This window comes from Molossus molossus, unplaced genomic scaffold (genome assembly GCF_014108415.1).
Source record: "Molossus molossus isolate mMolMol1 unplaced genomic scaffold, mMolMol1.p scaffold_m16_p_10, whole genome shotgun sequence".
NCBI classification, from domain to species: domain Eukaryota; kingdom Metazoa; phylum Chordata; class Mammalia; order Chiroptera; family Molossidae; genus Molossus; species Molossus molossus.
Window position 1 is genome coordinate 76,508,583 of NW_023425345.1, and position 27,756 is coordinate 76,536,338.

At 40.6% G+C, this 27,756-nt stretch overlaps 1 protein-coding gene and 1 pseudogene across 1 annotated transcript; both read left to right on the forward strand.

Moving 5' to 3' along the window:
- Positions 1–1,623: 1,623 nt before the first annotated feature.
- GTSF1 (gametocyte specific factor 1) lies at positions 1,624–24,683 on the forward strand. The gene is made up of 9 exons (XM_036252717.1): positions 1,624–1,706; positions 3,564–3,608; positions 11,681–11,781; positions 14,025–14,151; positions 14,790–14,873; positions 15,330–15,393; positions 16,772–16,866; positions 21,978–22,010; positions 24,486–24,683. Exons 2-8 carry the CDS (start codon positions 3,593–3,595, stop codon positions 21,992–21,994), a joined length of 504 nt encoding a protein of 167 aa, XP_036108610.1. The 5' UTR covers positions 1,624–1,706; positions 3,564–3,592; the 3' UTR covers positions 21,995–22,010; positions 24,486–24,683.
- LOC118624438 lies at positions 17,636–18,714 on the forward strand (annotated as a pseudogene).
- Positions 24,684–27,756: the final 3,073 nt, after the last annotated feature.

Here is a 27,756-nt window from a genome sequence, read left to right on the forward strand (position 1 = left end):
TGGCTGCCACCCACACGACCCAACCAGGGCTGGGGATAAACTGCAACCAAGGTACGCGCCCTCAGCAGGAACCGAACCCGGGTCTCTCCGGACAGCAGGCCGACGCTCTAACCGCTGAGCCAAACCGGCCAGGGCACATTTCTATTTCTTGGTTTTGAAAAACAGCATTACTAGATCTACCTGTAGTGTCAACACCTTCCTATTTTTTTCTGTCTAATATTCAAAGGCCACAAGTCCCTTTTCTCCATAAAGCCTTCCTTGGTCACTTTGGGCCCCACTGTTTTCTTCCTAATATGAATTTATAGTCCCGACCACTTCTTTGACATCTGTTGTACTTCCATTTGACCTTTCACCCACTTTGGGGCCTGTTTGCCTAACAACCTTGGGGAAAAGAACTACTGCTTACAGTTGTTTGTGTATCCCAGTTTCCAGGACAAAGGCTCACAATATAAATGTTTCGGTTTCCACTATCAAATTATAACTTTCTGGCCCTGGCCGGTTTGGCTCAGCGGTTAAAGTGTCGGCCTGCGGTCCTGAGAGACCCGGGTTCGGTTCCCGCTAAGGGCACGTACCTCAGTTGCAGTTTGTCCCCAGCCCTGGTCGGTTGTGCGGGTGGCAGCCACTCGATGTGTCCCTTTCACATCAATGTTTCTCTCTCTCTCTCTCTCTCTCTCTGTTCCTCTCTCTCCCTCCCACTCTACCTGAACAAAAAATGGAAAAATGTCCTCGGGTGAGGATAAAAAAATAAATAAATAAATAAATAAAATAAAAATCTTTAAAAAAAAAATTATAACTTTCTGACCCTCTTTACCTCTCCAACTCTTTTCATTGAGCTCTCTCCTCAACTTTAAAACTCCCTTGAATCCGACTAGGGCAGTGGTTCTCAACCTTCTTAATGCCGGTACCCTTTAATACAGCTCCTCGTGTTGTATGTGAGGGTATCTACATGTGGGTGGACCCGCCTGGAGACCGACAGAGACAGAGGAGCAGCGGGTGTATCGGTACCTTAGACCATGGAAAGTTTGTGTTTTCCATGGGTCTTAGGTGACCCCTGTGAAAGGGTGGTTGGACCCCCAAAAGGGTCGAGACCCACGGGATGAGAACAGCTGGACTAGCGCATCCATCTTACCAAGCACTCTTGGGTACTATTACTGACTTTTGAATTTTTAGATTCTACAACACGTGCGAAACAAAACCAACTAGATTCCTGTCGTTGGTGACTGGGTTTTTTCGGCTAGTCTACCTGCTTAACTCCTTTACAATTTTTCTCTTTTCTCCCCTCAAAATCTGAACTGTCTAGATAATTTCCACAAACAAGACTTCTTTCCAGCCAGCATCCCCATTCCCTCCTCAAGGGCCATTTCCAAGCCCTCGTTCTCTTCTCTAAGATGGCGGCCACAAAGCACGGGGCAGGCTGTGCAGTTCCGCCCACGCAAGGCCGCAGTCGCCACGGACCAGAGGAGGATGGGCTAAAAGAGCATGGGCCTGGGGCGGGGGGGCGGGGCGGGAGGCGGGCTGAGAAACAGGCAGGGCCAGAGGAGAGAGCACCAAGGAGGCCTATGGCTGCGCCACACCAGAGCTGAGACTTTCGTCACCGGAAGTGAGGGCCACACCCCTCCCACTAACGTCAGGAGCCGGAAGTGAGCGTTGCTGGGGGCGCTGATGAGGAGTGGTGGCGACTGTGCGGAGAGCGTGTCTTGACTCAGGTAGGAAAGCCGTCCGACCCTGATTGGGGGACCCCCAAACAATTCTCGTTAGGGTGCTGGGGTGCTTTCACCAACTTTTACCTTCCTTTTCAAGCCCAAAGCCTCCAGCCTGGTGGGTTCTCAGCACAGCTGTTCGGCTACTGGCGGTTCCGCCGCTTCGTCCCCTCGAGGGCCTCCCCAGCTCCTTTGTCTGCAGACAAGTTAACCACCTTCTCCTTCTTCTCCTGTGTAGTCCCATTGTTTAAATCTACTCTGAATGTGCTGTTTAATGAAAGAAAAACTATTTTACTGACCACCACCCCCCTCGCTCTGTTGAGTTGAACCAGTTGCTTCTAGCCCCGAAACTAGACTGCTTCGTGTACTTTGTCCGATTCACCACGTCCAGTACTAGGGAAAAGATCAAGCTCACCTGTTAACAGTTTGATGTGGAAGATACTTCCGTGGACGAGGCTGACATTGAGGCTGTGGATTCCAGGGCCCTTTATCTACTCTAATTAGCCTTTTTGCCCCCAAAGGATAGGGTGGCATCCTACAAGTTACTGAATCTATTCCTGCTGATCATTCCTTTAAATGCCTTAAAATCAAGGAACATAATACTTGGTTGTTCTTTCCAAACCTCTTTTATTTTTATTGGAAAGTGTGAAGTGACTACGTACAAGTAAAAACATGTTGAACGGAAGGTTAGAATTTCTTAATCCAGACATAAAAAACAGTTTTTAGGACAGTTTCACTAATGGTTGTAATTAACAAATGGACCCTGCAGCAAATTACTAAACTAGGGTTCCAGCTGATCACTTGTATTTCTTATCATGGATTCCAAGGCTGCTATGTCATAGAAGGGGGGGGAAGGGGTGTGGAATTGTATGAGAAGCCAAAGGAGAGCTTGATCTACAGACAGTAACTGTAAATCTAGCCCATTTTCAGAAGTTTCTCATGGGGTGGTTTTATATAAATTTAGTTTTTTCCCATAACGATAAGTTTATTTAATCATAGTGCTCAGTAGGGGGTGTCTCCGGTAGAAGAGAATTCAAACTACAAAACCATTTCTTGTCTTTAATTTCCCACATTTCTTTTACAGACCTGTTCTTTTATGATTCTGTTCTCCATAAAATTGGCAGTTCTTAACTCCTAACATTCAGAAGTTTTACCTCAATGCATAAAGGGAATGACTATAAACTGAAGAGATTAAATAACCAAGTCTGTTCATTTTAGCATAGGAGATTGGAGGGGGAGGGCAGAGGGGAGGTAAAGCATTACTGGAAAAAGTGTGGTACTTTCTGACCATGTTTAAGAAAAGTCGTAGAAATAGTAAACTCGAATGTCTCTGGGCATATTGGATGGATTAAGTGTATATACTGTCTGACATAGGCTTCCAGCATTTCCAAGTGCCAGGGGGAAGTATGACTGGCAGTATTTCCATCCAATATTTTTAAGAACTTGAGAGGATAGCTTTAACATTGCACCCTACTTCTGTGCTTATCCTGAAGTTCAAATAACAGTATTCTTGTGATCTTAATTTGCCCTCTCTAAAGTTAAATAGCATCAAACCCTAATAGATGATAAACATTGTAGTGACACTTAAAGTAGACTGACATCACCTCAGTATAGTTGAAATTAGTAGTCATGTGTGGTTTTTCTTAACTGTTTGGGAACCCTAGAATTTATTCCAAACAGGTGTATTAAGCAGTGATGTTGAAATGCTTTAAAGGGGAAAAAATATTCGAGGGAGGAGGGCACTAAGGGTTTCTTATGTTGAACTTAGGAAGCTTCAATTCCAGTTTGACTGTACCTCTCAGAGCCACCTTCAGGTACTTTTCATTTCTGATTCCCTGAACCATTGCTTTTTTCCCCCCGCAGCACTTGGATTCGGCTCCTTCATTTCCAACATGGAAGAAACTTACAGTATGTATTGCTTTTAGAAAATAAGTTAATCTACATATACTTTTATGTCTGACGGGATTTTTAATGTGTGGCAAAGATTCACATTTCTCCTAAACTGCTGAGGAGAAACGGTCTATGTGATAGCAGTGTAGAGAAGTGCCCAAATTTGAAATAAGATCGTTGAAATTTAAATAGTTAAAGAGGCCTTGAAAAGTCATCAAGCTTTGAAAAGGCTGCAGTTAGGACATCTATGTTAAAATATATTTTTATTAAATGAAGCATTTAAATTTCCCAGGACTTCAGTTTCTCCTGTTAATGACACAGGTAGAGTAACCTCAGTTTTCTTTCTGTTTTGAGGGATAATATGGTATACAAAATATTGTTGATGTACATTGAGTTTTTAGGATTAAAGAAATCCTAGGGAGGATTCTTATTTCTCAAATGATCCAGGAACTTTAGATGGCCCAAGAAATCAAAAGGGAGCCAGCACTAGAATCACACCAGTGTGGAATCAAGAGACCTGAGCCCTGGCTGGTGTTGCCCGGTGGTTAGAGCATCAGCCCATGCACCAAAGGGTCTTGAGTTCAATTCCCGATCTAAGGCATATACCTGGGTTGCAGGTTCCATCCCCAGCGCTGATCATGGAGCATTCAGGAGACAACCAATCAATGTGTCTCTCTCACATCAGTGTTTCCCTCTTTTTCTCCCTCCTTCCTTCCTTCCTGTTCTCCCTAAAAAAATCAATGGAAAAAAATATCCTCAATGAGGATTAACCAAAAAAAAGAGAGAGACCTGAAATATCACTTTATTTAACACTCCAACTTTACACTGAGAATACAAAACCTAGATTAATTGATTTGCCCAGGATAACATAGTTAGTTAGGGACATAGTGAGAACCAGAGTCTTATACATTGTGTATATGGAGTACCCTATTTAATATCACAGGCACTATGGTTTCTAGGCCCTGACCAAGTTTGAGGAACATCTGAGCTGGTGAGTAGATGAAACTTCTTGACAGGACCTACCTTGTTTTCTACTTTGCAGTCTTATTCAGGATCTCTTTATAATTAATAAGTTCCAACTAAGGGATATTTTAGTTCCATTCTGCCTTCAAGGAAGAGTCCAATAGACTCTTTATCACCAACATATAGAAACTACATGGAAAATTGTCTTTATTAAGTATCTACAACAAAGGTTCTCAAACTTTATCATGCAGCAGAATCACCTGGGTGGCAGGGTGTGCTTATTAAAATACAAGTTGCTGGACCCTACCCCCAGAATTTCTGATTCTGAAGGTCTGGGATCCTTCAAGACCTTGCATTTCTAACATGTTCTAAGGTGATGCTGCTGATCTAAGGATCACACTTTGAGAATCATTAATCTAGAAGGCTGATTCTTATTGATCTTTCTTAGGGCTCCCTCCTCCACTCTCTTAATTTTTCTTAAAATATTTTCATTAAAATCTGAAATTCTTATGTGAAATAGATTATTCTTAGAAGCTTACTACTCTATTAAATTAGAAAGCACCATCTCAGATTCCCTTTATGTTGCTCATTCTTAGTTACGTTTTTTTTTTAATCCTCATCCGAGGATATTTTCCTATTTATCTTCAGTTAGAGTGGGAGGGAGAGAAAGGGGGAGAGAGAGAAACATCAGCATGAGAGGGACACATCAACTGGTTTCCTCCCGCATGACCCCAACCAGGGCCAGGACAAATCGCAACCAAGGTATGTGCCCTTGACCAGAATTGAACACGAGAGTCTTTGGTCCACAGGCTGTCGCTCTACCACTGAGCCACACCAGCCAGGACTTTAGTTATTTTTTCAGCCATAACTTTTTTTAGAAAAATATCACCTGGGAGTATTAGAAATGCATAATCTCAGGCCCAATCCCAAACCTACTGAATCAGAATCTGCAATGTAACACCTAAGAATCACGTTAAAGTTTGAGAAACACTGCTTTAGAACATACTTAACCTTTTTCTCGATTTGACCTAAAACCTTAATCTTAATCTTACAGATTCTGGAAGATCTCCAGCTTCTGTCTTTAGGCTGTGCCTCTTAGCTAATGATAGTTTTGTCAGGTCTAGTTCCTTATTTTCACACAGTTTTCTCCATTACTCACCATGGGGTCTAGGCCCTACCCAAGTGTGAGGAACATCCAGGTCTGTGCTTTGGGAGGAATCTTGTCCATAGAGCCTATTTTGTTTTCCAAAATAAACTATATTCCCAAAAAGCCAAAAAAAAGTATTGCTGAGCTGTTTGATAGTATTTATTATAACCTTAAATGAGCATATACTTCAATGTAGCACTCTTAGGTATCTGCCAAAGACAAAATACTCATAGAGTGCACAAAGAGGTATATACTAGATTGTTAATCACAGCATTGTATATAATAGTAAAAAACTGTAAACAACCCAGATGTCCATCAGTAAAGGAAATGATTAAGAATCTATGGTACAGCACGGCCAGTGTGGCTCAGTGGTTGAGTGTCGACTCATGCACCAAGAGGTGGCCGGTTCAATTCCCAGTCAGGGTACATGCCCAGGTTGTGGGCCATATTCCCAGTGCGGGGCATGCTGGAGGTGGCCAATCGATGTTCTCTCTCATTGATGTTTCTGTCTCTCTCCCTCTCTAAAAATCAATAAAGGAAATAAATTTTTTTTTTAAAAAAGAATCTATGGTACATCCATTTTCAGCAATGAAATATTCCTTATATGTACTGACATAGGAGTGCCAAAATATAGTAAGTGGGAAAAAAAAAAAAGAACCCTGGCTGGGTGGCTCAGTTGGTTGGATCGTTATCCTACGCACTAAAAAGTTACAGGTTTGATTCCCAGTCAGGGCACATACGTAGGTTTCGGGTTCGATCCCAGGTCTGGGCGCATACGGGAGGCACCTGATTGATGTTTCTCTCTCACATCCGTGTGTGTGTGTGTCTCCGTGTCTCCGTGTCTCCCCCCTCTCCCTCCTCACCTCCTTTCTCTCTAAAATCAGTAAACATATCCTCAGGTGAAGATTTAAATTTTTTTTTAATTTTTAAGTAAATAGCAAAAATAGGTACAGGAAATTTACTACAAAATGGAGGAAACTTGAGGACATTATGCTAAGTGAGATAAGTCACAAAAAGACAAACACTGTATGATTTCACTGTATGATGAAGTATCTAGATTAGTCAAACTCAGAAAAAGAAAGAATAGTAGTTGCCATGGTTGGGTGGAGGAGTTGTTTAATGGATATGGAGTTTCAGTTTTGCAAGATGAAAAAATTCTGGAGATTGGTTGCACAACAATGTGAATATACTTAACACTATTGAACTGTACACTTGAAAATGGTTAAGATGGTAAATTTTATATTGTGTGTATTTTATTACCATTTAAAATTTTTAATTAAAAAGAAAATTAAAATTTTTAAATCTAAAAAAGCAGGTTATAGCTGACCTAAATTACTAGAGACCAAAAAAGTAAAGCATTATGATAGGAAACTGTCATTATCAACTCTGACATATGCCACTATATGGGCAGTGCAGTGTGTATGAATCATAAGGTACATCCAGTCTATCAGCTGCTGGCATGGCTTAACATTTGCTAGTGATGAAATGGATTAAATGAAAGGATTTAATAAGAATTATATCTGTAAACTTGCCCTGGGTGTCCTGAAGCTTCAGAAATATGAAAACATTAATGATCAGACTATGCCAGGTTAGCATCATAAGCCTGCCTGTCCTCTAAGGTTTTTCCTTTCTATTCATTGTGTCCTTCAAGTCACCTTTCTGGCTCATTTGCATCACAGTCATGGTTAGCATTTTATCCCATGTTTACCACTCTTCCACTGAAACTGTCTGTTTCAGTTCCCCACTGGCTTCTGATTTTCATAGCAGTCTCCTGGTTTATAAGCTTCGTATCAAATGTGAATTATCTTCACTTTTATCATTGCCTTCAGTGGGGGCAAAAGCATTATTAGGTTGCCTCTTGTCCTCATTGTATACTGAGAATGTGCCTAACCATTTAATTTTCCTTCCTTAACTGGCTTATTAAAATTTAGGGCTCAGACTTCCGGTCAAGTTGGGGTAGGTAATCAGGGTTTCGCTTCCTCCCACAACCACATCAAAATTACACCTAGCCCGACTGGTTTGGCTCAGCGGGTTGGAGCGTCGGCCTGCGGACCAGAGAGTCCTGGGTTCGGTTCCCACTAGGGGCACATACCACAAAAAAAAAAAAAATTTACACCTAAACTACAACACAACCATCATTCAGAACTGCCTGAAATCAAGCTGAATGGAAGTCCTACAACTACAAAATTAAAGAAGCAGCCACATGGAGACTGGAGGGGCAGAGGCACAGACAGACTGGTCCCACACCCATGTGTGGCAGATAAAATCAGGAGGACACCTCGGCTATGAAGGTCCTCCCTGAAGAGTGAGGGGTCCCCTCCCACACCAGGCGCCCAGCGCAGGGTTCCAGTGCCAGGAAGAGAAGTCTCCATAACTTCTGACTGGAAAACCCAGTGGGACCTGAGGCTGGGGAAAGCTGTGGCTGCTGGAGCCCCAGGCAGTTCTTTTTTTTTTTTTTTTATCCTTACCCGAGGACATTTTTGCATTTATCTTCAGATGGAGCAGGAGGGACAGAGGGAGTAAGAGAGAAACATCCACATGAGAGAGACACACATGGACTGGTTGCCACCCACATGACCTCAATTGGGGCCAGAGACAAACTGCAACTCAGGTATGTGCCGAACCCATGACTCTCTGGTCCACGGGCCAAAACTCTAACTGCTGAGCCAAACTGGCCAGGGCCTAGGCAGTTCCTCTGAAAGGACCCAAGCACAGACTTGCTCCCTATAAGCTTGGAGGGGAGGCAGCTTGAGGGGTGCCAGAGACATAGAGGGAAGAACTGAGCTGTGTGGCCTCAGGATGAGGGCTGGAGAGGCGGCTTTCTCCTGGACAGATGTGCTGGCAGAGGCTGATGTTCTTTTGGTGAGCCCTTCCCTGGAGTAGCAAGTCTCTTCCGGGAAAAATATGGATGGTGGTCATATCTGGGACTCCAGCAACCTGGCTTACACTGTTTGCCTCACCCTGGTGATTCCCTGAGGCCCTGCCCCACCCAGATTTTAGTCTCACCAAAGCTGTTTCCAAAGGTTTTACCATAGGATTGGCCTGTCTTGGATCCTGCTTCAGTTTCCTAAAATCTCTCAGACAAGCAGCATCTGGTCTCAGCAAGCCCCATACCTCTTGTTAAGTGGCCCTAGGCCTGGCACTAGGAGCAGCCAGCCTTGGTTTACAACTTGGCTTTGCCTGGGCAGCTCCAAGTCCAGCACAAGAAGCAGCCATCGACAGATTACTTTGTAGCTTATGCCACGTGTCCCCGGATAGAACACAGGCAGTAGCTGACCTTGCCCCAGAGCCAGCACACCCAGTAGACAGCTTCAGACAGCATTGAAACACCACCACCCAACCACCTCCACAAGTGACACACTCAATGAGTGGATTCAGTGGGTACCAGAGTCCTAATGAAGTAAGTCTTGCTCTGTGTAGTGGGCCCCTACACAGCTGATCCTCCAAGGTAGTCAGAGGCCAGTGGTCAGTGGGCACAGCCAGTCCTTGCAGTTGATCAGCCTGAGTAAATCCCTCCCATTGACATGCCAACAGCAATCAAGACTCAATTACAACAGAAGGGTGGACAGTCCTCATTAGGGGTGTACCTCGACAGCACAGCTGGGGTGATCAGGGAGGCTGTGCCATTGGATCCTACAGGACACCTACAACAGTAGGCCACCCTACAAAGCTTAGGAGGCATAGCAACTCTACCTCATACATAGAAACAGTCACAGGGAAGCAGCCAAAATGAGACAAAAAAAATGTCCCAAATGAAAGAAAAGAACAAAACTCCAGGAAAAGAACTAAACAAAATGGAGATAAGCAATCAATCAGATGCAGAAGTCAAAGCACTGTTTATAAGGTTGCTCAAGGAACTTGGTGAGACATTAACAACATAAAAAAGGACCAGTCAAAAATGAAGGATGCACTAACTGAAATAAGAAATAATTTATAGGGAATCAATAATAGAGTAGGTAAAGCTAAGAACCAAACCATCGATTTGGAATATAAGGAAGCAAAGAACACCCTATCAGAACAGCAGAAAGAATCCACAAAAATGAGGATAGTGTAAGGAGCCTCTGGGACAACTTCAAGCATACCAACATTCACATCATAGGAGTGCCAGAAGGAGAAAAGAGAGAACAAGAAATTGAAAACCTATTTGAAACAATAATGACAGAAAACTTCCCTAACTTGGTGAAGGAAACAGACATAAATCCAGAAAGCACAGAGAGTCCCAAACAAGATGAACCCCAAGAGGCCCACACCAAGACACATCATCATCAAAATGCCAAAGGTTAAATAGAAAGAGAGAATCTTAAAAGCAGCAAGAGAAAAGCAGTTATTACCTTCAAAGGGAGCTCCCATAAGACTGTCAGCTGATTTCTCAAAAGAAACTTTGCAGGCCAGAAAGGAGTGGCAAGAGATAGTCAAGGTGATGAAAAGCGACGACCTGCAACCAAGATTACTCTATCCTGCAAAGCTATCATTTAGAATCGATAGACATATCAAGAATTTCCCAGACAAGAAAAAGCTAAAGGAGTTCATCACCACCAAACCAGTATTATGTGAAATGTTGAAGGGTCTTCTTGAAAGAGAATAACAACAAAAATATGAACAATAAAATGGCAATTAATACATATCTATCAACAACGGAATCTACAAACAAAACGAGCAAGCAGAACAGAAACAAGACTCATAGATACAGAGAACTTTTTGTTGCTTGCCGATGGGTAGGGGCTGGGGGGATGGAGAAAAAGATGAAGGAATTAAGAAGTACAGATTGTTAGGCTGATGAACCTCAAAGGAAAGAGGGTGAGATGTGATAAATCAAAGAACTTCTGTGCATATATGCATAACCAATGGACACCAACAATAGTGTGGGGAAGTCAGGAGTGGGGAGGGATTGGGAAGGAGGGTGTCAATGGGGAAAAGGGGTGGGGTACATCTGTAATACATTCAACCATAAAGATGAGTTAAAAAAAATTAGGGGCTCAGCCTGGGCATCTTGTAAAGCCTGGTAGTTTTACACATTCAGAGAAACTCCTCTGAGAGAAATTTCCATAGTTCCAAACTATGGAAATAATCCCTGAAAGTATAGCCTTCTAAGGGTAGTTTTAAATAGCATGATATAGGTTAGGGGCTTTTCTTCATATGTCTACAGTTGTCTTAAGCTCAGGAGGTTCTTTGCAGATTATTCTGTTTTTTAATATGCAGATTTGATAATCATTAGATTAAAGAATTCTGGTTATTTTCCTTCTCATTTATGCATCATAATATGTAAAGTAAAACCACCTATCTAATAAAGGTATTGGTTTCATTTGAGAGGTAACTAGAGTAACCAAGATCAGGAACTATTTATAATAGTAGTAAATTAAAGTAGATGAAAAAGAAGTCATCTATCAACGAATATTTCTCAAGTCTTCCATGGAACATATCACTGATATAGAGCAGTGCTTACCAACTTTTTTCATGTCATGGAATACTGGTAAATAGACAGGGATGCTCCTGAAGTGGATTAACTATCCTCAAGTTGGCCTAGGACTGGTGGGGATTGGGAGCACATATGCATGGACCCCTGCATTGATATATTGGCACACCATTCCAACTTACAGCGTACTGGTAGGGAGCTCTGGTTAGAATAGAAATGACCCTGAATTGGCACTTTTAGAAAAGGAAAATAGAATGTCATTTCATTTTTGTTTTATAGTAAGGTGACCAACAATGAAAACAATATTTAAGTAAAACCGAATATGAACTAAGCTCACCCCTTCACTGCTGGTTTTGCTGGACTTACTAAGATTTGGTGATAACACAATTTTATCTTTTTAGGATTACATTTTCATTTTCAAATGTTTACTTTTTTTTTTCATTCCAAGTTGTTGTCAAACTGTCTTATTCTCTTGTTACAGATTCTGTTGGAAAATACATTGTGCCTAGAATGCTGTTGTTTTCCAAAAGCCTATTAAGCTTTACACTTATCTTATTTCTCTTTCAGTTGATTCCCTAGACCCTGAAAAGCTATTACAATGTCCCTATGATAAAAACCACCAGATCAGGGCCTGCAGGTTTCCTTATCATCTTATCAAGTGCAGAAAGGTAAGGTATTATTTTTATAATTTGCCCTGTAATGCCCTCTTGAGTTCTTTTTAAAAGCCAACTTTTATAAATATCAAATAATTGTTTTGGGAGTCTACCTTTGTATTAAATACCAACACTTATAGAAAGGAGTTTGTTTACTTCTTGGGTACATAAGTTTTTTTCCTGTTTTGTTTTTTTCTTCCAATTTATGATAAGCACACATATATTAGCAGCTTTTCTGGAGTCTTTTCATCCTTTATAAAACAGAGGAAGCACTAATTTTTGCTTGCAAGAAAAAATCCCTTTTTCCTTGTGAATTTGATGTGTTCATTGTCCTGATAAGGATTGAGTCTGTTTTCTGATATTTTGGGTTTAAATTGTAGAGAAGTTGAACAGTTAGAGGTTAGCCCAAGAAAAGATTATTCTGTTTTTCCAAATTTTGGCAGTAAGCATGTTTGAGGAGGAAGGAAAAACTCATTAGAGTTTCTTCTCTGGTCATTCTTTGGTAGACTTAGCTGACGTAAACTGCTTTAATGCTGGTATATTAACCGGGGCACTTTGAAAAGATTGTTAGAGTACAGATGTCAGATACAGAAGCCACAGTTCTGCCAGGATTTATGCTTGAAAAACAATTTTGATATTTAATTCAAACTGCATACAATTTATGTATGCATTAACATCCTTTAGAGGGTGTTTCTCTTGTAGTACTGGAGATATGATTATGCCATTTTTTATTACTTCTCCAGCTCTTTTTAATCTTTTGAGCAAAGGTCCTTAAAGTTGAACCTGCACAATATGAATCAGAAGATACCACCACAACTTCCTCCACTAGGCTCTCAAACATGTCAAGGAGAAAAGATGGGAATGGGACCCTGGCCAGTTTGGCTCAGCAGTTAGAGCGTCAGCCCACAGACCGAAGGGTCGCAAGTGCGATTCCTGGTCAAGGGCATGTACCTGGGTTGCAGATTCGATCCCCAGCCCTGGTCAGGGTCGTGTAGGAGGCAACCAATCAATGTGTCTCTCTTGCATCGATGTTTCTCTCTCTCTCCTTCTTCTTCCCTTCCCCACTCCCGCCCCTCCTCCCCCAAAAAAATCAATGAAAAATATCTTCGGGTAAGGATTAACCAAAAAAAAAGAAAGGTTGGGACAGGGAGCCAAGCAGTGTAAAGACACTGTAATAACTCCCCTCTTCTAATGTCCTTAATCTTTGGCCACAAAAGCTTTTTATTGGAATGCCTGATATCCCTTATAAAAATCATGGAGATAAATGCCCTCACAATTTTCTTCATCCTCTGTTTTTTCCCAGCCTTCCCTCCCATTTCACATTATTTTTACTTTTCTGAGTATTATTTGTGATATATCATTTGCTTCTCCTATTAAATAAAATGTTTAATTGCTGGTATATTTACCATAAGATTTGAGTGACATTTAACACTTTGTTTTATTTTAAAATAAGGAACTTGGTCAGCAGAGTAGACTCTGTCATTTGGGCTTTTCCTTAGTAAAATTACTGAAATAAAGGTCAGATTGTTCAGAGCTTCATTTCAGGCATCATTACTTTAAATAAGCATTCCTGTGTTAATCTGAAAATTCATTGTTTGCTTCTTCTGCAGCTCCCTTCCAACAGTTATTTTCCAGCCCTGTTATATTGCAATATCAGGAGCGTTACTGCAATGCAGACTAAGTGTGTGTTTTAGTGTTACTGTTCCTCCTCAATATCAGCTTTCAAAGACATTCTGAGAGCTCTACATTGCATGCTGTGCCACCTGAATCTCATGACTCTGAAGAACAGGGGAAGAAGATGTGGTTCAAATACTCAATTCTGAATTTGCTGTTTACCTTCATATAAGCCACTTTAACCCCTAATAGCTGTGTTGTTAGTCTTTGCAGTCATAACAAAGAGGCTCACATTTTGATGATTTTGAAATAATACATGGTCTATATGAGTGATAAATAATTTCCTCTTGCCCTGGCCGGTTTGCCTCAGCGGTTAGAGCATCAGCCTGCAGTCCAGAGAGACCCAGGTTCGGTTCCTACTAAGGGCACGTACCTCGGTTGCAGTTTGTCCCCAGCCCTGGTTGGTCGTGCGGGTGGCAGCCACTCGATGTGTCCCTTTCACATCGATGTTTCTCTCTCTCTCTCTCTTCCTCTCTCTCCCTCCCACTCTATCTGTACAAAAAATGGAAAAATGTCCTCGGGTGAGGGAAAAAAAGAAAAAGAAATCCAGAGAATTGATAGACCCCTTAATTTTTGTTCCACAGAATCATCCTGATGTCGCAAACAAATTGGCTACTTGTCCCTTCAATGCTCGCCATCAGGTTCCTCGGACCGAGATCAGTCATCATATCTCAAGCTGTGATGACAAAAGTTGTATAGAGCAAGACATTGGTAAGACTGACTAGCTAAAATGTTAAGTGTTAGAAGTTAGCCCCTTTAAATTTGTATTATGCTACATTGTCACCTTTGATTTTTGACATTTAAGAACACTTTCAGCAGGAAAAGGTTGTCAGGTTGTGTTTGTCAGAATGCTTTCTCTTCTACACAACCTGATCCATTTTACCAATAATTTATCTAATTAAAATAAATTCTTTTATTGCCATAAATATGGTAAATATTTTTGTTTCTGCTTCTCTTTCATGTCCTCTGTCAGCAAAGGGATAAGACCACTCTGTTTATCTTCTTTTTTTTTTTTTTAATTGTTTTTCTTTCTTGATTTTGGAGAGAGAGAAAGGGTGAGGGAGAGACAGAAACACTGATGAGAGAGAATATCAGTTGGCCGCCTCCTGCATTCCCTCCATTGGGAATCGGGCCCACAACCTGGGCATGTGCCCTGACCGGGAATCGAACCAGCAACCTCCTGGTACATGGGTCAACGCTCAACCACTGAGCCACACCGGCCGGATTGTTTATCTTTCATACCATCCATTTTTCAGGAACAAAGACCCATTGAGCTTCCCTGCAACCTCTTTAGCTACTAACCCCTTTAAACATAACTTAGCAATGTCAAAATCTCCATTGTGTTGTAGTCAACCAAACCAGGAACCTTGGACAAGAAACTCTGGCTGAGAGCACATGGCAGTGCCCTCCTTGCGATGAAGACTGGGATAAAGGTAAGTGCTTCTGGGTCTTTTTCTTCGCATTATCTAAATCTCAAGTCGTTTGCTTTAGACAGAAGGAAGATTTTCCTTTTTTATAAACATAACATGTTGTTCAGAATGCTTTATTATTTTTATTGGGCCCCAAAATGAGCACATTTGTATCGCTGTGCAGGCACGTGGAACAGCCTATCCCTCTTGATTGGAAAAAGCACTTCTTTACATCTGTTTTTTTTCATAAATTGTGTTATACCATCTGTGTTTGGCTGTTACTAGGAACGTTTATTATTATTTATGTTGTTTGTGTTTATATCCTTCAATTAAATTCCTGCTACTGTGTCACTTAGGCAGGGTACTTGATCAATTTTTACTTCCTTCTCTAAACTTAAGTGTATTATTTCCCATCTCACAAATTCAACTAGCATGAACTGGTATCTTGTACCACAAACTATATTTTGCTTCCTTTGGCAGATTTGTGGGAACAGACCAGCACCCCATTTGTCTGGGGCACAGCCAACTACTGTGGCAAGAACAGGTAAATGAAATGGTCTCATTTCCAGCACCACCTCCCAAAATCAGAGTGCTTTGTTACCAAAAGAAATCACCACAGCATGAATTGGCCTCTTTCCTTGATGATGTTGCTTGGTAGTAACTTAGTCTAGATATTGTTTCGGTGAATTATTTTTCTTATTTCTTCCTTGATTCATAAAAAGGTCACATGCTTTGTGTTAATTACTGTGGAAACACAAAAATACTAGCTTATAGTCTAGCAAAGGAGACAGTGGTGCCAGACATTCTTATGTCTTAGTTGTGTTTTTTGCTAGGTTCATATTATTTTAATGCTTTCAAAAAATTCTCCAGCTATACCACATGGATCATTTTTACTCATGGTAACTAGTGTCTAAAGAAAAAAGTAATCTTAAAAGTTTTTATTTGAGAGTGGGAAATCTAGAGTACCTATTGGGTAGGAAAGAAAACGCATCTCTTCTTCCCACTGATTTTGCTTATAATTTTTAAATCTATAAGATTTATCATTATTATTTGATCTTCAAACCTTAGAAGATCAGATTTAAAGTCCATATGAGAGCCCTGGCCGGTTTGGCTCAGCGGTTAGAGCATCCACCTGCGGTCCGGAGAGACCTGGGTTCGGTTGCCGCTAAGGGCATGTACCTCGGTTGCAGTTTGTCCCCGGCCCTGGTTGGTCGTGCGGGTGGCAGCCACTCGATGTGTCCCTTTCACATCGATGTTTCCCTCTCTCTCTCTTCCTCTCTCTCCCTCCCACTCTGTCTGTACAAAAAATGGAAAAATGTCCTCGGATGAGGATTAAAAAAATAAATAAATAAATAAATAAAGTCCATATGAGAATATTTCTGGATTAGAAAATAAATGAATGAGATGCTAAATTTTATTTTTTCCCCAAATAGAATACTTACCAATTTTTATTTCTTAGCTCCTGAGGTCAGTAATTTTAAGTGTACCCTATTTTGTGTGTGCACTAAGATAGAAAAACTTAAAGATAAATTTCATTGGTGCAATTTTAATTTAGCTTCAGTTCTGTGAGATTTGTTGCCTTTGGTTTCATTGTCTTGGCATTTTATTTTATCTCTTATGTTTATTGAGTGAGTTGATGAGCCTGTCATACAACTGAACAGTAGATGGCATTGCTGTTTATCTCAATTTCTGGAAAATGAAAATACTTAGACCCATCTTAATGCCTGTACAGAACAGTGAGCTTTCCAGAGAAATGGTAATCATTCTAATTGCAAGAATGTTTTGATGGAAATGTGTTTACATTTCATAATGTAGGTTGTTGTTTTCCCCAAAATTACAAAAACACATTTTGATTGTCTTGCATGTGCCTGCCTGAAGAATACAGATATGCTGGCATAGTCAAATGTATCTTTCTTTTGCAGCCCTGCAAGCAACATAGTTATGGAACATAAGAGTAACCTAGCTTCAGGCATGCGTGTTCCCAAGTCTCTGCCGTATGTTCTGCCATGGAAAAACAGTAAGTGAACTAATACAAAATACTTCTATTCTTTTCTTAGTGCTAATAAATACAGTTAGTCTTAATATGCAAAGACATATTTAGTCTGAATACCTTGCACTCCCATAACCCTGAGAGTGAGTACCCCCTTAAATTTTGCACCCTAAGCACCTCACTCCACACTATCTTGGTTCTAGTTAGTAACAGGAAATTATGAACAGGAAAGTACAAGATCACAGAAACCAAAATAATAATTTCAAGATGGGGTGACTACTGACATATATGCCATGAGTAAATTTGGGGACCAATAAAAAGACTATTGCCCTAACTGGTGTTGCTCAGTGGTTAGAGCATCAGCCCTTGCACCAAAGGGTCTTGGGTTCAATTCTTGGTCAAGGGCACATACCTGGGTTGCAGGTTCCATCCCTGGCCCCAGTCAAGGCACATGCAGGAGGCATGCATGCGATGTGTTTCTCTCACATCAATGTTTCTCTGTCTCTCCTTCTTTCTCTCTGTCTCTCTCTTTCCCTCTCTTTACCACACCCCACTCTCCCCCTCTCTCTGCTACCCTCTCCCCTCCCTCCCTTCCACTCTCTAAAACATCAATGGAGTTTTGTTTTTTTGCTATGGTGGTGAGCCATAAAGGTTTGATGAAAGAAAGAATGAAAGAAATTAGTAAGTGGCTGTCTGAAGTATTTTCCAAAAGATAAACATTACAAAACATTGAATACAGCAGTTCACCACGAAGATTCTGTTGTTTTGGGGAACACAACTTCCAGCAGCCACAGGGATGCTGCTTCTTGGGTGCCATCTGAAGCAAGCTCCTCCTCAGAAGATTTTGTGTGGCTTCTGCGCCATGAAGGGGAAACTGCAAAGCAAACTCAGACACAGCACTTATAAGTATAAGAGAGAATTCAAATTACAGCTTTTCACAAGTATAACCCAGCTAACGTGGATACCGTCTCTGTTGTTGCTGCTCTGAACTCAGACCTTTGTGTCTCCAAAGGAAAAGATAAGATAGTTGTGGCCTATAACTGGAAAACTGGAAATGTGGTGAAAAGGTTCAAAGGACATGAACATGAAATCACCAAGATAGCTTGTATTCATAAATCAAACCAGTTCTTCAGCACCTCTTAGGACAGGATGCTCATGATATGGGACTTGCATGGTTCCTCATAACCAAGGCAGCAGTTCCCCGGCCATGCCATGGTGGTCACTGGATTAACTGTGAGTCCAGACTCATCATAGCTGTGCACTGGCTCTCGGGACAACACCCTACTTCTGTGGGATGTGAGGACCAGACAGTGTGTGGAGAGAGCTTCAGTCTCCAGGAACCTGGTCACTCACCTGTTTTGGGTCCCCAGAGAACCATATGTACTAAAGACTTCTGAAGATAAAACCATCAGATTAGTATGGGATAGTCGAGGGCTGCAGGTGGCTCATATATTTCCTACAAAGCAACACATTCAGACCTACTGCATGGTCAGTGAGGATGGACACAAGTGTATCTCCTGCAGCAGTGGCTTTGGAGGAGAAGGCTGTGAAGCCACATTGTGGAACCTAAGATGGACGCAGAACAGAAAATGTGAGTATAAGGGGCATTTCCAGACTGTTGCATCCTGTGTCTTTCTACCAAGAACATTGGCCTTGATGCCTGTAATTGCTACCTCATCAAGTGACTGCAAGGTGAAGATTTGGAACCAAGATACTGGAGCCTGCCTGTTCACCTTGTTTCTGGATAGATCAGGACCTTTGATTTTCCTAGCTGTTGGCGACACTGTCTCCTTACTGTGTGCAAGCAGAGGAATTCACTTGCTCAGAGTGGACCGCAGCCGAGGGCTAGAACTGTGGGAAGTGGCAGCATTCTGAGGCCAAGAGACATTCTCTGGACAGTATCAAACCATGGCCCTTCCTTTCTCAGTGTGGCTTTGTTTTTCCATGTTACCTTCAGGAGAGGGTGATATGGGGCTGGTATACTTTACTTAGGTTTACTTAGAAGGTATATCAGTGTTAGAAGTCAATTTGAGGCTAGTGGTGCAGTTTAAAAACATGAACTACTAAACATAAAGTTCTCAATCTAAGTTAAATCCAAATGCAAGTTTTAGTGAGTTCTTGGGACTGCTTTTCCAAAAATATATATAAATTTATGGCTCAAAATGGTGACCTGTAGGTCTCTGTGAGAGTCAGGACACAGGCTCTGAGTCCATTGAACTGACCTTTTCTATGTCTCCACAAAAGAAAGAAAAGTGAGGGGGAGAGAAATTCTGCTTTGCTTGCCTTGAAATTATTGACATGGGAAAGAATAGTGCAACTCCATAGAGGAAATAGATTGTAAACATGAAATTTAGCTCTAACCACTGCTCCTCAGCAATGTGAAGAATCAAAGTTAGGGCAAGGAAGTAAAAGCCTTGTCCTCTACTCAAAATAGTAGCAGAGAGGATGGCAAATCCCTGCTAGTTCTTGGTACCTTCCTAGACCAGTGCAGAGGTTGCATGAGACTAAGACCTGAGATGGCTTGAAGAGGCTGAGCACCCCATGGACCTTGTCAGAATTATAGGAGTTACCAAACTGCTTCTGTAGATAAGAAATTTGATAGGTTGCAAAATTAAGACACAAAAATGTCATTTGCACATTTTAATATTATTATTTGTTTTATGTAAACTCTTTCCAGGGAATGGCCAGAGTGAGGCACAGGGGATAGATAGCTGCAGTGACAAGAGAACATCTAGGAAAAAGCAGAAGCATGAACTTAACTGTGTGCTGCCATTGAGCACCCCTCTCCCAGTGCAGAAAGATGGGGTGCTCAGGTCTGCCTGTATGTCCCCCAGGAAATCAGTCCCCATCAGGTGCTCACAAGCCCATATTCCTCCAGGGAAAATAAAATTCCTCCTGTCTTCAGGCAAGCCCATGCCGAAGGCACCTGCTGCCCAGGGATTTCCTTTTTGATGAGTCCCAGACAAAGAAAGATTTTGCATTTGTCTTCTCTGGCCCCTGCCTGCCCCTAATGCCCATGGCTGACAGTCATCTTCCTGCCTCCCTCCTGCTCCTCTTTAAGTCCAGCTCCTTCAAGCTGTCTCTACTGACTGGGGAGGAGAATCTTAAGCTACTGCAAAGCGTCAAACCTAAATTTGGGTCTCCATTTCTCCATTTAGCTGGATGATCTTGGGCAAGTTATGAAATTTCAGTTTCCTCACTAATTATGTGGGGCCATAATCATACATTCCTCACAGGGCTGTTCTGAGGACTGAAGAGAGCTATATTAAATGCCAAGCAACGTAGTAGGTGCTTATAAATGATAGCCATTGGTATTTATTATCCTCTAAATGCTCCAGACTAAATGCTCTCTTTTCCAAACATTTACCATTCATCTATTTATTCTCCTTAGATTCTATTTTCTAAGCCTTTAGTCATCGTTCAGCTTCCCTTTTGATTCCTTATCCTTAAGTTACGGATCTTGACACTCTGGAAGGACAAAGAGGTAGTGAGTGTGGGGGCTGCTTCATTGAGCACATACAGTTGTCTGAATACATTTACTCTTACTCCGATTCTCATTATTATTCCCATTTCACAGAAGAGGAAGCAGAGGCATAGGCACATCCAGTCTTTGCCCAAGGTTACACATAGGAAGGAGAAAAACTGAAATTTGAACCTGGGTCAGCCTGACTCAAAGCCAGATTCCTTTCCTCCCTTTCCCTTTGCATGGTGTCACAAAGTTTACGTTAGAATTGTGTATTTTCTAGACTAGTTACTAACTTTTGGGCTCCAAAAGATCCTCCTTGCTAGATGCCCAGGAGCAGTAGGCAGGTGTTTCAGGAAAAGTCCTAGAGCACTTTTTAGTGCTATGGCTGACCCTGTCTTCTAGAAGGAAAACAGGCAGCAAGTCAGAAAATCCAGGGGAGTGGATTGGGAGGGGGTCCCTCAGAAAGGGATCAGGCTTCTGTGAGAGGGGAACATGCCTGTGAGAAAACAGTAGGCTTCTTATGAATTAGCAGGGTTCTATTACCAATAAAATTACTTCCCTAAACTCTAAAAAATAAATAAATAAATGGGGGAAAAAATATCCTTGGGTGAAGATTAACAACAACAACAAAAAAAAAGACTGTTGATTTTGGTTAGGAAGTCATCCCTGACTTTCAAGGCATAAAATCAATAGGGAATTGGGATTAGAAATTGGATTTCAAGCCCTGGCCGGTTTGGCTCAGCGGTTAGAGCATTGGCCTGCAGTCCCGAGAGACCTGGTTCAGTTCCCACTAAGGGCAGGTTCTTCGGTTGCAGTTTGTCCCCGGCCCTGGTTGGGTCATGCGGGTGGCAGCCACTTGGATATGTCCCTTTCATGTCGATGTTTCTCTCTTTCTCTCTTTTCCTCTCTCTTCCTCTCTCTCCCTCCCGCTCTGTCTGAATAAAAAAAGAAAGAAAGAAATTGGATTTCAGGGACCTGAAAGGAAATGTGTAGAGAGAACATGAACGTTATGAGTCATAAGAACCAGCATAAAAATAGTATTTAAATGTCTTCCCTAGACATCAGAGGCAATGCTGAGCAAACAGATACTAAATTTGTATCATACCACCCTGTTAAAGAAATTCCCACATACAGAACACCCAAAATATTGTCATATTTAATATAAACTTTCTTTTCCTAATATTATCGCCAAATTCACATTCCCTTGGTTTCAGCCTTTGTTACTATTCGAGCTAATTTTCAAGTAACTAGAGGATTTCCTTTTTAAAAAATGTCTTTTTGAATACTTGCCCAAAAAATGAGATCACCAAATCATATGCCAGAAGTCTTGATAGGTAAAGGACTGTTTTCTTTTCTCATGCTCTTGAGTAGAATCCAGTCACTAATTTTAAATTTTTCTACTTTTATTTAGCCCTGGCTGGTGTGGCTGAGTTGGTTGGAGTGTCGTCCCGTGCACCAAAGGGTCATGGGTTCGATTCTCAGTCAGGGTACATAGCTGGATTTAATAATAAAATTAATTAATTAAATTTTTCTACTTTTATATTGTAATTCAGTATACCTCAGAATAAGTTATTTATTTAGTATCCCAGAATAAGTTGTTTAGTAAGAATAGAGGATGGAGTTAATTTCAGTTGACATTGTGTATTTATTTTGATATATTTCTATTCTGTAGATGGAAATGCACAGTAACTGAGTATCTCATCAAGTAAGTGTTTCAATTTTTTTCACTGTCTCTTCAGATGATAGCAAGATTTAACTGGACATAAAGCAATTTGGGTCCAATTTTCTTTGAGATTATGGTACCAAATTAAAGCTTTGTGTGTGCCTATGTTTTTTAAGTATATAGCTTCTGTTATGGCTTTACACGGTAATGAATAGGCATTTACTAGTTAAATTAGAATTCGGTTAACATGCCAAGTTGCTTTCCCTAGAGTTAGTACACATTGCCTTTTCCTTTTTCTTTCTTTTCTTTATCAGAGTTGCATTCTAGATCTATTGCACCTCTTTAATGAACTGAGATTAATCTGACAGCTGTGCTTCACTGCTCTGCAATTCTTTCCCTGTGCAGTACAGTTTAACACATCAAAATATTCATACTCTTTTTAATGAGCCTTACAAGTTTTGGGTCTCTAAGAGTCTTGCCCTGTTGATTTTATCTGAAAATTTGATTTAACAGAACCACACAAAATCTATATGAAGAGAGCAAAATGTTTTGCTTTTCACAGATGGAACCTTTCCTCGAGGTTACCCTATGTGTCTATAGCAGAGCCAAGTTTGATGTTTCAAATGCTGTCCTGGCTGAGGTTGCCCAGCCACATTGCTCCTGGCAAAAGGAATATTATAAAAGCTAGGAATGAGATTATATCCCCTACTCTCTTGAAGCTAGTAAGCCCTCAGTGAATGTTTAGTGAATGAATGAGTAATAGGCCTATTGCCTTCCAGTTCATTCACTTCCTCAGGACAGTGAATCAGATGGATCTTCTGTAAGTTAGGGTTGATTTTGTACCAAAACTGATGTTTCTTCTGGTGAGAAATAGAAAAGAGATTCTAAAAGCAAATACTCCTCACCCTGGCCAATTTGGTTCAGCAGTAGAGCATCAGCCCGTGGACCAAAGAGTCATGAGTTTGATTCTGGTCAAGGCACGTACCTTAGTTGTGGTTCATCCCTGGCCCTTGTCGGGGTCCCGTGCGGGAGGCAGCCAGTCGATGTGTCCCTCTCACGTTGATGTTGCTCTCTCCCTCCCTCCCACTCTATCTAAAGATAAATAGAAAAATATCCTCGGGTGAAGATTAAAAAATGAAAGCAAATACTCCTTAACTATGGACAATAACTGTTGGTTGCTTCCTACCAGCCACTTTTTTTTAATAGGTTCTGACATCAATTTGTTAAATACACCAGGAAGGCATAAAATTGCATTTGTCCCCAGAGGGAAAGAGACACAATAGCACTGGGGTATATCAGCAAAGCACACACAGATCTGGATAAATCATGAACTTTGAGTTTTTCTCTGATACATTGTACACAATACTTGGTGTTCTTATAGTATGGATAGTTACCTAGTAAAAATGGCTACTCTTAAAATTAAAGCCTAGGAGAAACTTCTATCTCTATCACTTCAGAAAAGGCACACCTCTCCTTTAAAACTCAACTCTTTGCTGTTAAACTCCTTAGATGCTGAAATTTTATTTTTCTGTGTAACCGCTGAAGAACCAGGAAAAAAATTATCCTAGGTTATATAAGACTCTTTAAACAGCCACAGATCTTCTTATCCTCTTAATAAGGTATCTTTTTTTTTGAATGCCTGTTGTTGCACAATTCTCTAGCTTCTTTTGAAGCATACAAAAGAAATAGAAGACATGGCTTATTTCCTTAAGGAACTTAATTATGGGTGGAGAGTTTTTAATGCACATGCATGAAAAGAGTTTGGTTTTTTTTGTTTGTTTGTTTTTTGTTGTTTTTTTATCCTCACCCGAGGACATTTTTCCATTTTTTGTTCAGATAGAGCGGGAGGGAGAGAGAGAGAGAGAAACATTGATGTGAAGGGACACATCGAGTGGCTGCCACCCGCACGACCAACCAGGGCCAGGGACAAACTGCAACTGAGGTACGTGCCCTTAGCAGGAACCGAACCCGGGTCTCTCTGTACCGCACCGGCCAGGGCGAAAAGAGTTTGTTTACCTTGTACTCACTATGCTTTATCCACATTTGTGTTTTTCTCAACAATTCCACTTTTTACTAAATAAGTGCCTCAAAAGATAATACTGATTTTTGTTCTTCTAATGTAATTGTGACAGCTCAAGAAATATTGTTAAATTAATGAGTAGTAGAGTGAATGAAAAGAAAATAGATCAATTGGAATTAATCCAGAATTGTCTCCAGAAGTCAATTGCCTGGCTAGTCAGTTCTGATTTTCTCCTCAGTCATGAAACTGTTGACACAAAGAGTGTACATTGATCTCTGTATAGAATACTTTTAATTCAATTAACAAGTTTCTGTGTGCTTGGTGGTACTAAAGAGTTCAAGGTCAGAAGGTACTTGGTGCTCTGCCATTTAACAACAGCGAATTCCTCCAGTTACCAAGAGATTTTAATTGGGTTGTAGTTGTGTGGCCCATTGTCATATGTAATTGGTGCCTTTGTCATTGAAAGGAACTAAAAATTCTTTTTTTTTTCCTTACAGATGCCTGAACCTAGGAGACTCTTGCTTCTTCGTGCTACCAATGGGTTCTTCATTTTTCTCCTAATCTAATTATAGAAAGATAAACTGTGACTTTCAACCTGACAGCTGCCTTTTTTCTTCCCCTACTTTTGAGTCCTCACTCATTTGATGCAAGAAAGAATCCTCATACTTAGAAAAACTGTTTAAAATAAACCATTGGTGTAGATAAACTTGATAGGTTAGTTAAGTACCTGCAACCCCAAGATCAGAAGTCACATCCCATTCCATATTAATGAAACATAATCATTTAAAGTAAATTTAAAGAATCCAGCAAAAGCAGGCAAGAAAATTGGGGTGGAAAAGTAACTATGTATTTTTGTTCTCTGACATACATGGACTAAATTCGTTTTAGTATTAGCAGGAATGGACCCACTTGATCAGTGCATCTCTTTACTCAGAGCCTCCAAGATACTGATTGCATTTATAGAGCAAATATCCCATTATTTAGAATCTTCAGGATATCTTGCCTAAATATATTCAACCTAGTTTTCTTTTATTTACTTTCTCTCTCACACATTCCAGCTAGACATTGTACTAGTTGGCAAACTAGGTGTGGATATTATGTAGGAGTGAAGTTTGGCGTGGAGGGAAGGAAGTCTACATATGGAAAACAGGCTTTCCACCTGCGTGTGAAATACAATTAAGCTTCAAAGCTTAAATGTGTGCGGGCCCTGCTGACTACTCTGGGATGTACATATAAGATTTTGAAACATCCAAAGCTCTAGCTATCTAGCACCTTTTGGCCCTTACAAGGAGACTTCATAATCACCCCAGACATTGTTTGAATTGTTTTTTGTGTGGTTGTTTTCAAGTTTGATTTGGTTTGGTTTTAAAACTGTGTGGTATGGGGAGGGATTTGTGATCTGGTATAGACAGTAACTTGGATGAAGCATACTGATAAATAATTCCAAAAATGATCTCTCTAGCAGAGTAACAGATAAAGGGAAGTAGGCTCTTGTGGAATGCCTTCTTCACTAGTTTAACACAAAACAGGATTCTTCCCTGATAAAGCAGAGCTTTGTGTTTATTTAGTTCCAAATTCTAAAAACAGGTTCATGATAAGCTCCAGTACAATAGTATTTCTGCTTAGCTGCATGACCTTAAGTGAATAACTAGGCCATATCTTCTGGAGAGGGTGGTGAATATATTCAGGAGAGGGGAAAAAACACCCTTTATGCCCCTAATTCAGGTCACTTATGTTTGTGTATCAATCAACACCTCACAAACACTTTATTTAAAAATAGTCATTACTGGAAAATACAAAACCATTTTGATTTCATTTGTTAGGGCAATGACAGAACAAAACTCTTGTCTGCTACACTTGTAACCCAGAACTCTAACCTAGTTTAAGAGAAACAAGAAGGGGCATGAGTCTCACTGGAAAGAATTAGCTGCTTGAATACAACAAAGGAATTAAACAGAAAATAGTTATTTTGTGTTTTTTAAATATCTAAAGAAGTGAGATAGGATAACATCTATCATTTAAAAAACAAATGAAAACCCTGATTTTGTTATTTTAGGAGAACACCTCTGCCCGAATTTAACCACAATACATCTGACCTTTTGAAGTATAACACTCACCTAGAATGAATGGCTGCCTGTGTTTTTAACTCACAAAATAAATAAGACAGTCCTGTTGTTTAATCATTAGTAAACTAATGATTAAAACAACCAATTTGATCCAGGAGCTTTCAGAGACTGCTTGGGATTTTTATTGGCCCTCGGATTCACTAGTCTGGACTTTGTTTGCTGGAGATTTTTAGAGACTCCCAAAAACTAGAACAAAGAAGTGACTATTTACTACTTGTCAGGTGTTGGGAGGAGAAGCTTACTTGTCTTTGACACCCTCTTTTTGAGATGATGCCCTCCCCTTCTAATGTAAACAGTGGAATGTAAAGAGTTGAATATTCTACCGTTAGTTCAGTTACATCAGGTGTATGATTAAATGCAGAGGTGTTTCAAAACCTTAGTCCAGAGCCTCTGAATCCTGCATTTTGATCTTATGCAGTGCTTGCAGATTCTACCCCCAAAGAGAGGATTTGGTTTTTGGAAGATTGCCTTTCTCTATAGGGGTTATAGAAGTTCCATTGTGATTTGCAAGTGTTCTTATCAGGAATAAACAAATGCCAGTAATAAAGGATTTTTAACTCTCCTGGTAGCTGTACCTGAGCTAAACAAGGAAAGTATTTAGATTTAATTTCAAGTAATACACCACAGTACCCTTTCATTGGTGAGGCAGAACAGTAGCTGCTTGTGTTATGTATGTACCTATACTGGCATTCTTAGAGTTCTTGTACTTTTCACAATTCACATTAAGCTCAAAAGGAGACAGAAACTAAGGAGATAACATTATACTTATTACCTTTTTTAAAGATGCAGGTTATAAAAATCAAGTTGATTTGCATACTATATTTTAAATGGTCAAAGCAGGACTGGCCTTGTGAAGACGAGAAAACATTTAAGAAAACATTCATTTATTGTATCAGTACAATGGGTAGAATAAGGAAAAGTACCTAAATTCCATGAGAAAAACACAGTAGTGATGGCCAGTTCTTTAGATTACTGTATACCTGGTACTGTTAAGACTTGGAAAATGTTTGTATCCTACTTTACAGTCATGGCCTTTTCAGAGGCCACTGAAGACATTAACCTGTTACCTCATACCAACAGTCTTAGCTGACTTTCTATTCCAGCCATACCAGTCTGAAGAATGCAAACCTGTGTGTATGAACAGCACATTTTCCCTTTACATAGCCATTCTGCTGCCTGGTGCAACACATTTAATTTTTTTTTCTTATCCTCACTCAAGGACATTTTTGTATTTATCTTCAGATAGAGCAGGCAGGAAAGAATGGGGAAGAGAGAGAGAGAAACATCGACTGGTCACCACCCACACAACCCCTACTGGGGCCAGGGACAAACTGCAACCGAGGTACATGCCTTTAGCGGGAATCGAACCCAGGACTCTCTGGTCTGCGGGCAGACGCTCTAACTGCTAACCCAAACTGGCCAGGGCTCAATGCATTTAATTTTTATAAATTTGGTAACTGGTGAGACATAAAATCTAAAGTATCCTAGGCCAACAGTAACCCTAGAGAACAACCTTATGGTCAGCAGATCTGCATTTGTGTTTACCTTAACTGAAGACTGTTTTATATGAAACTAAAGTAGTGTAAGAACCTTTGAGGAAAAGAGAAGAAATTTAGTTTTATAATTTTGTGTGTGTGTGTGT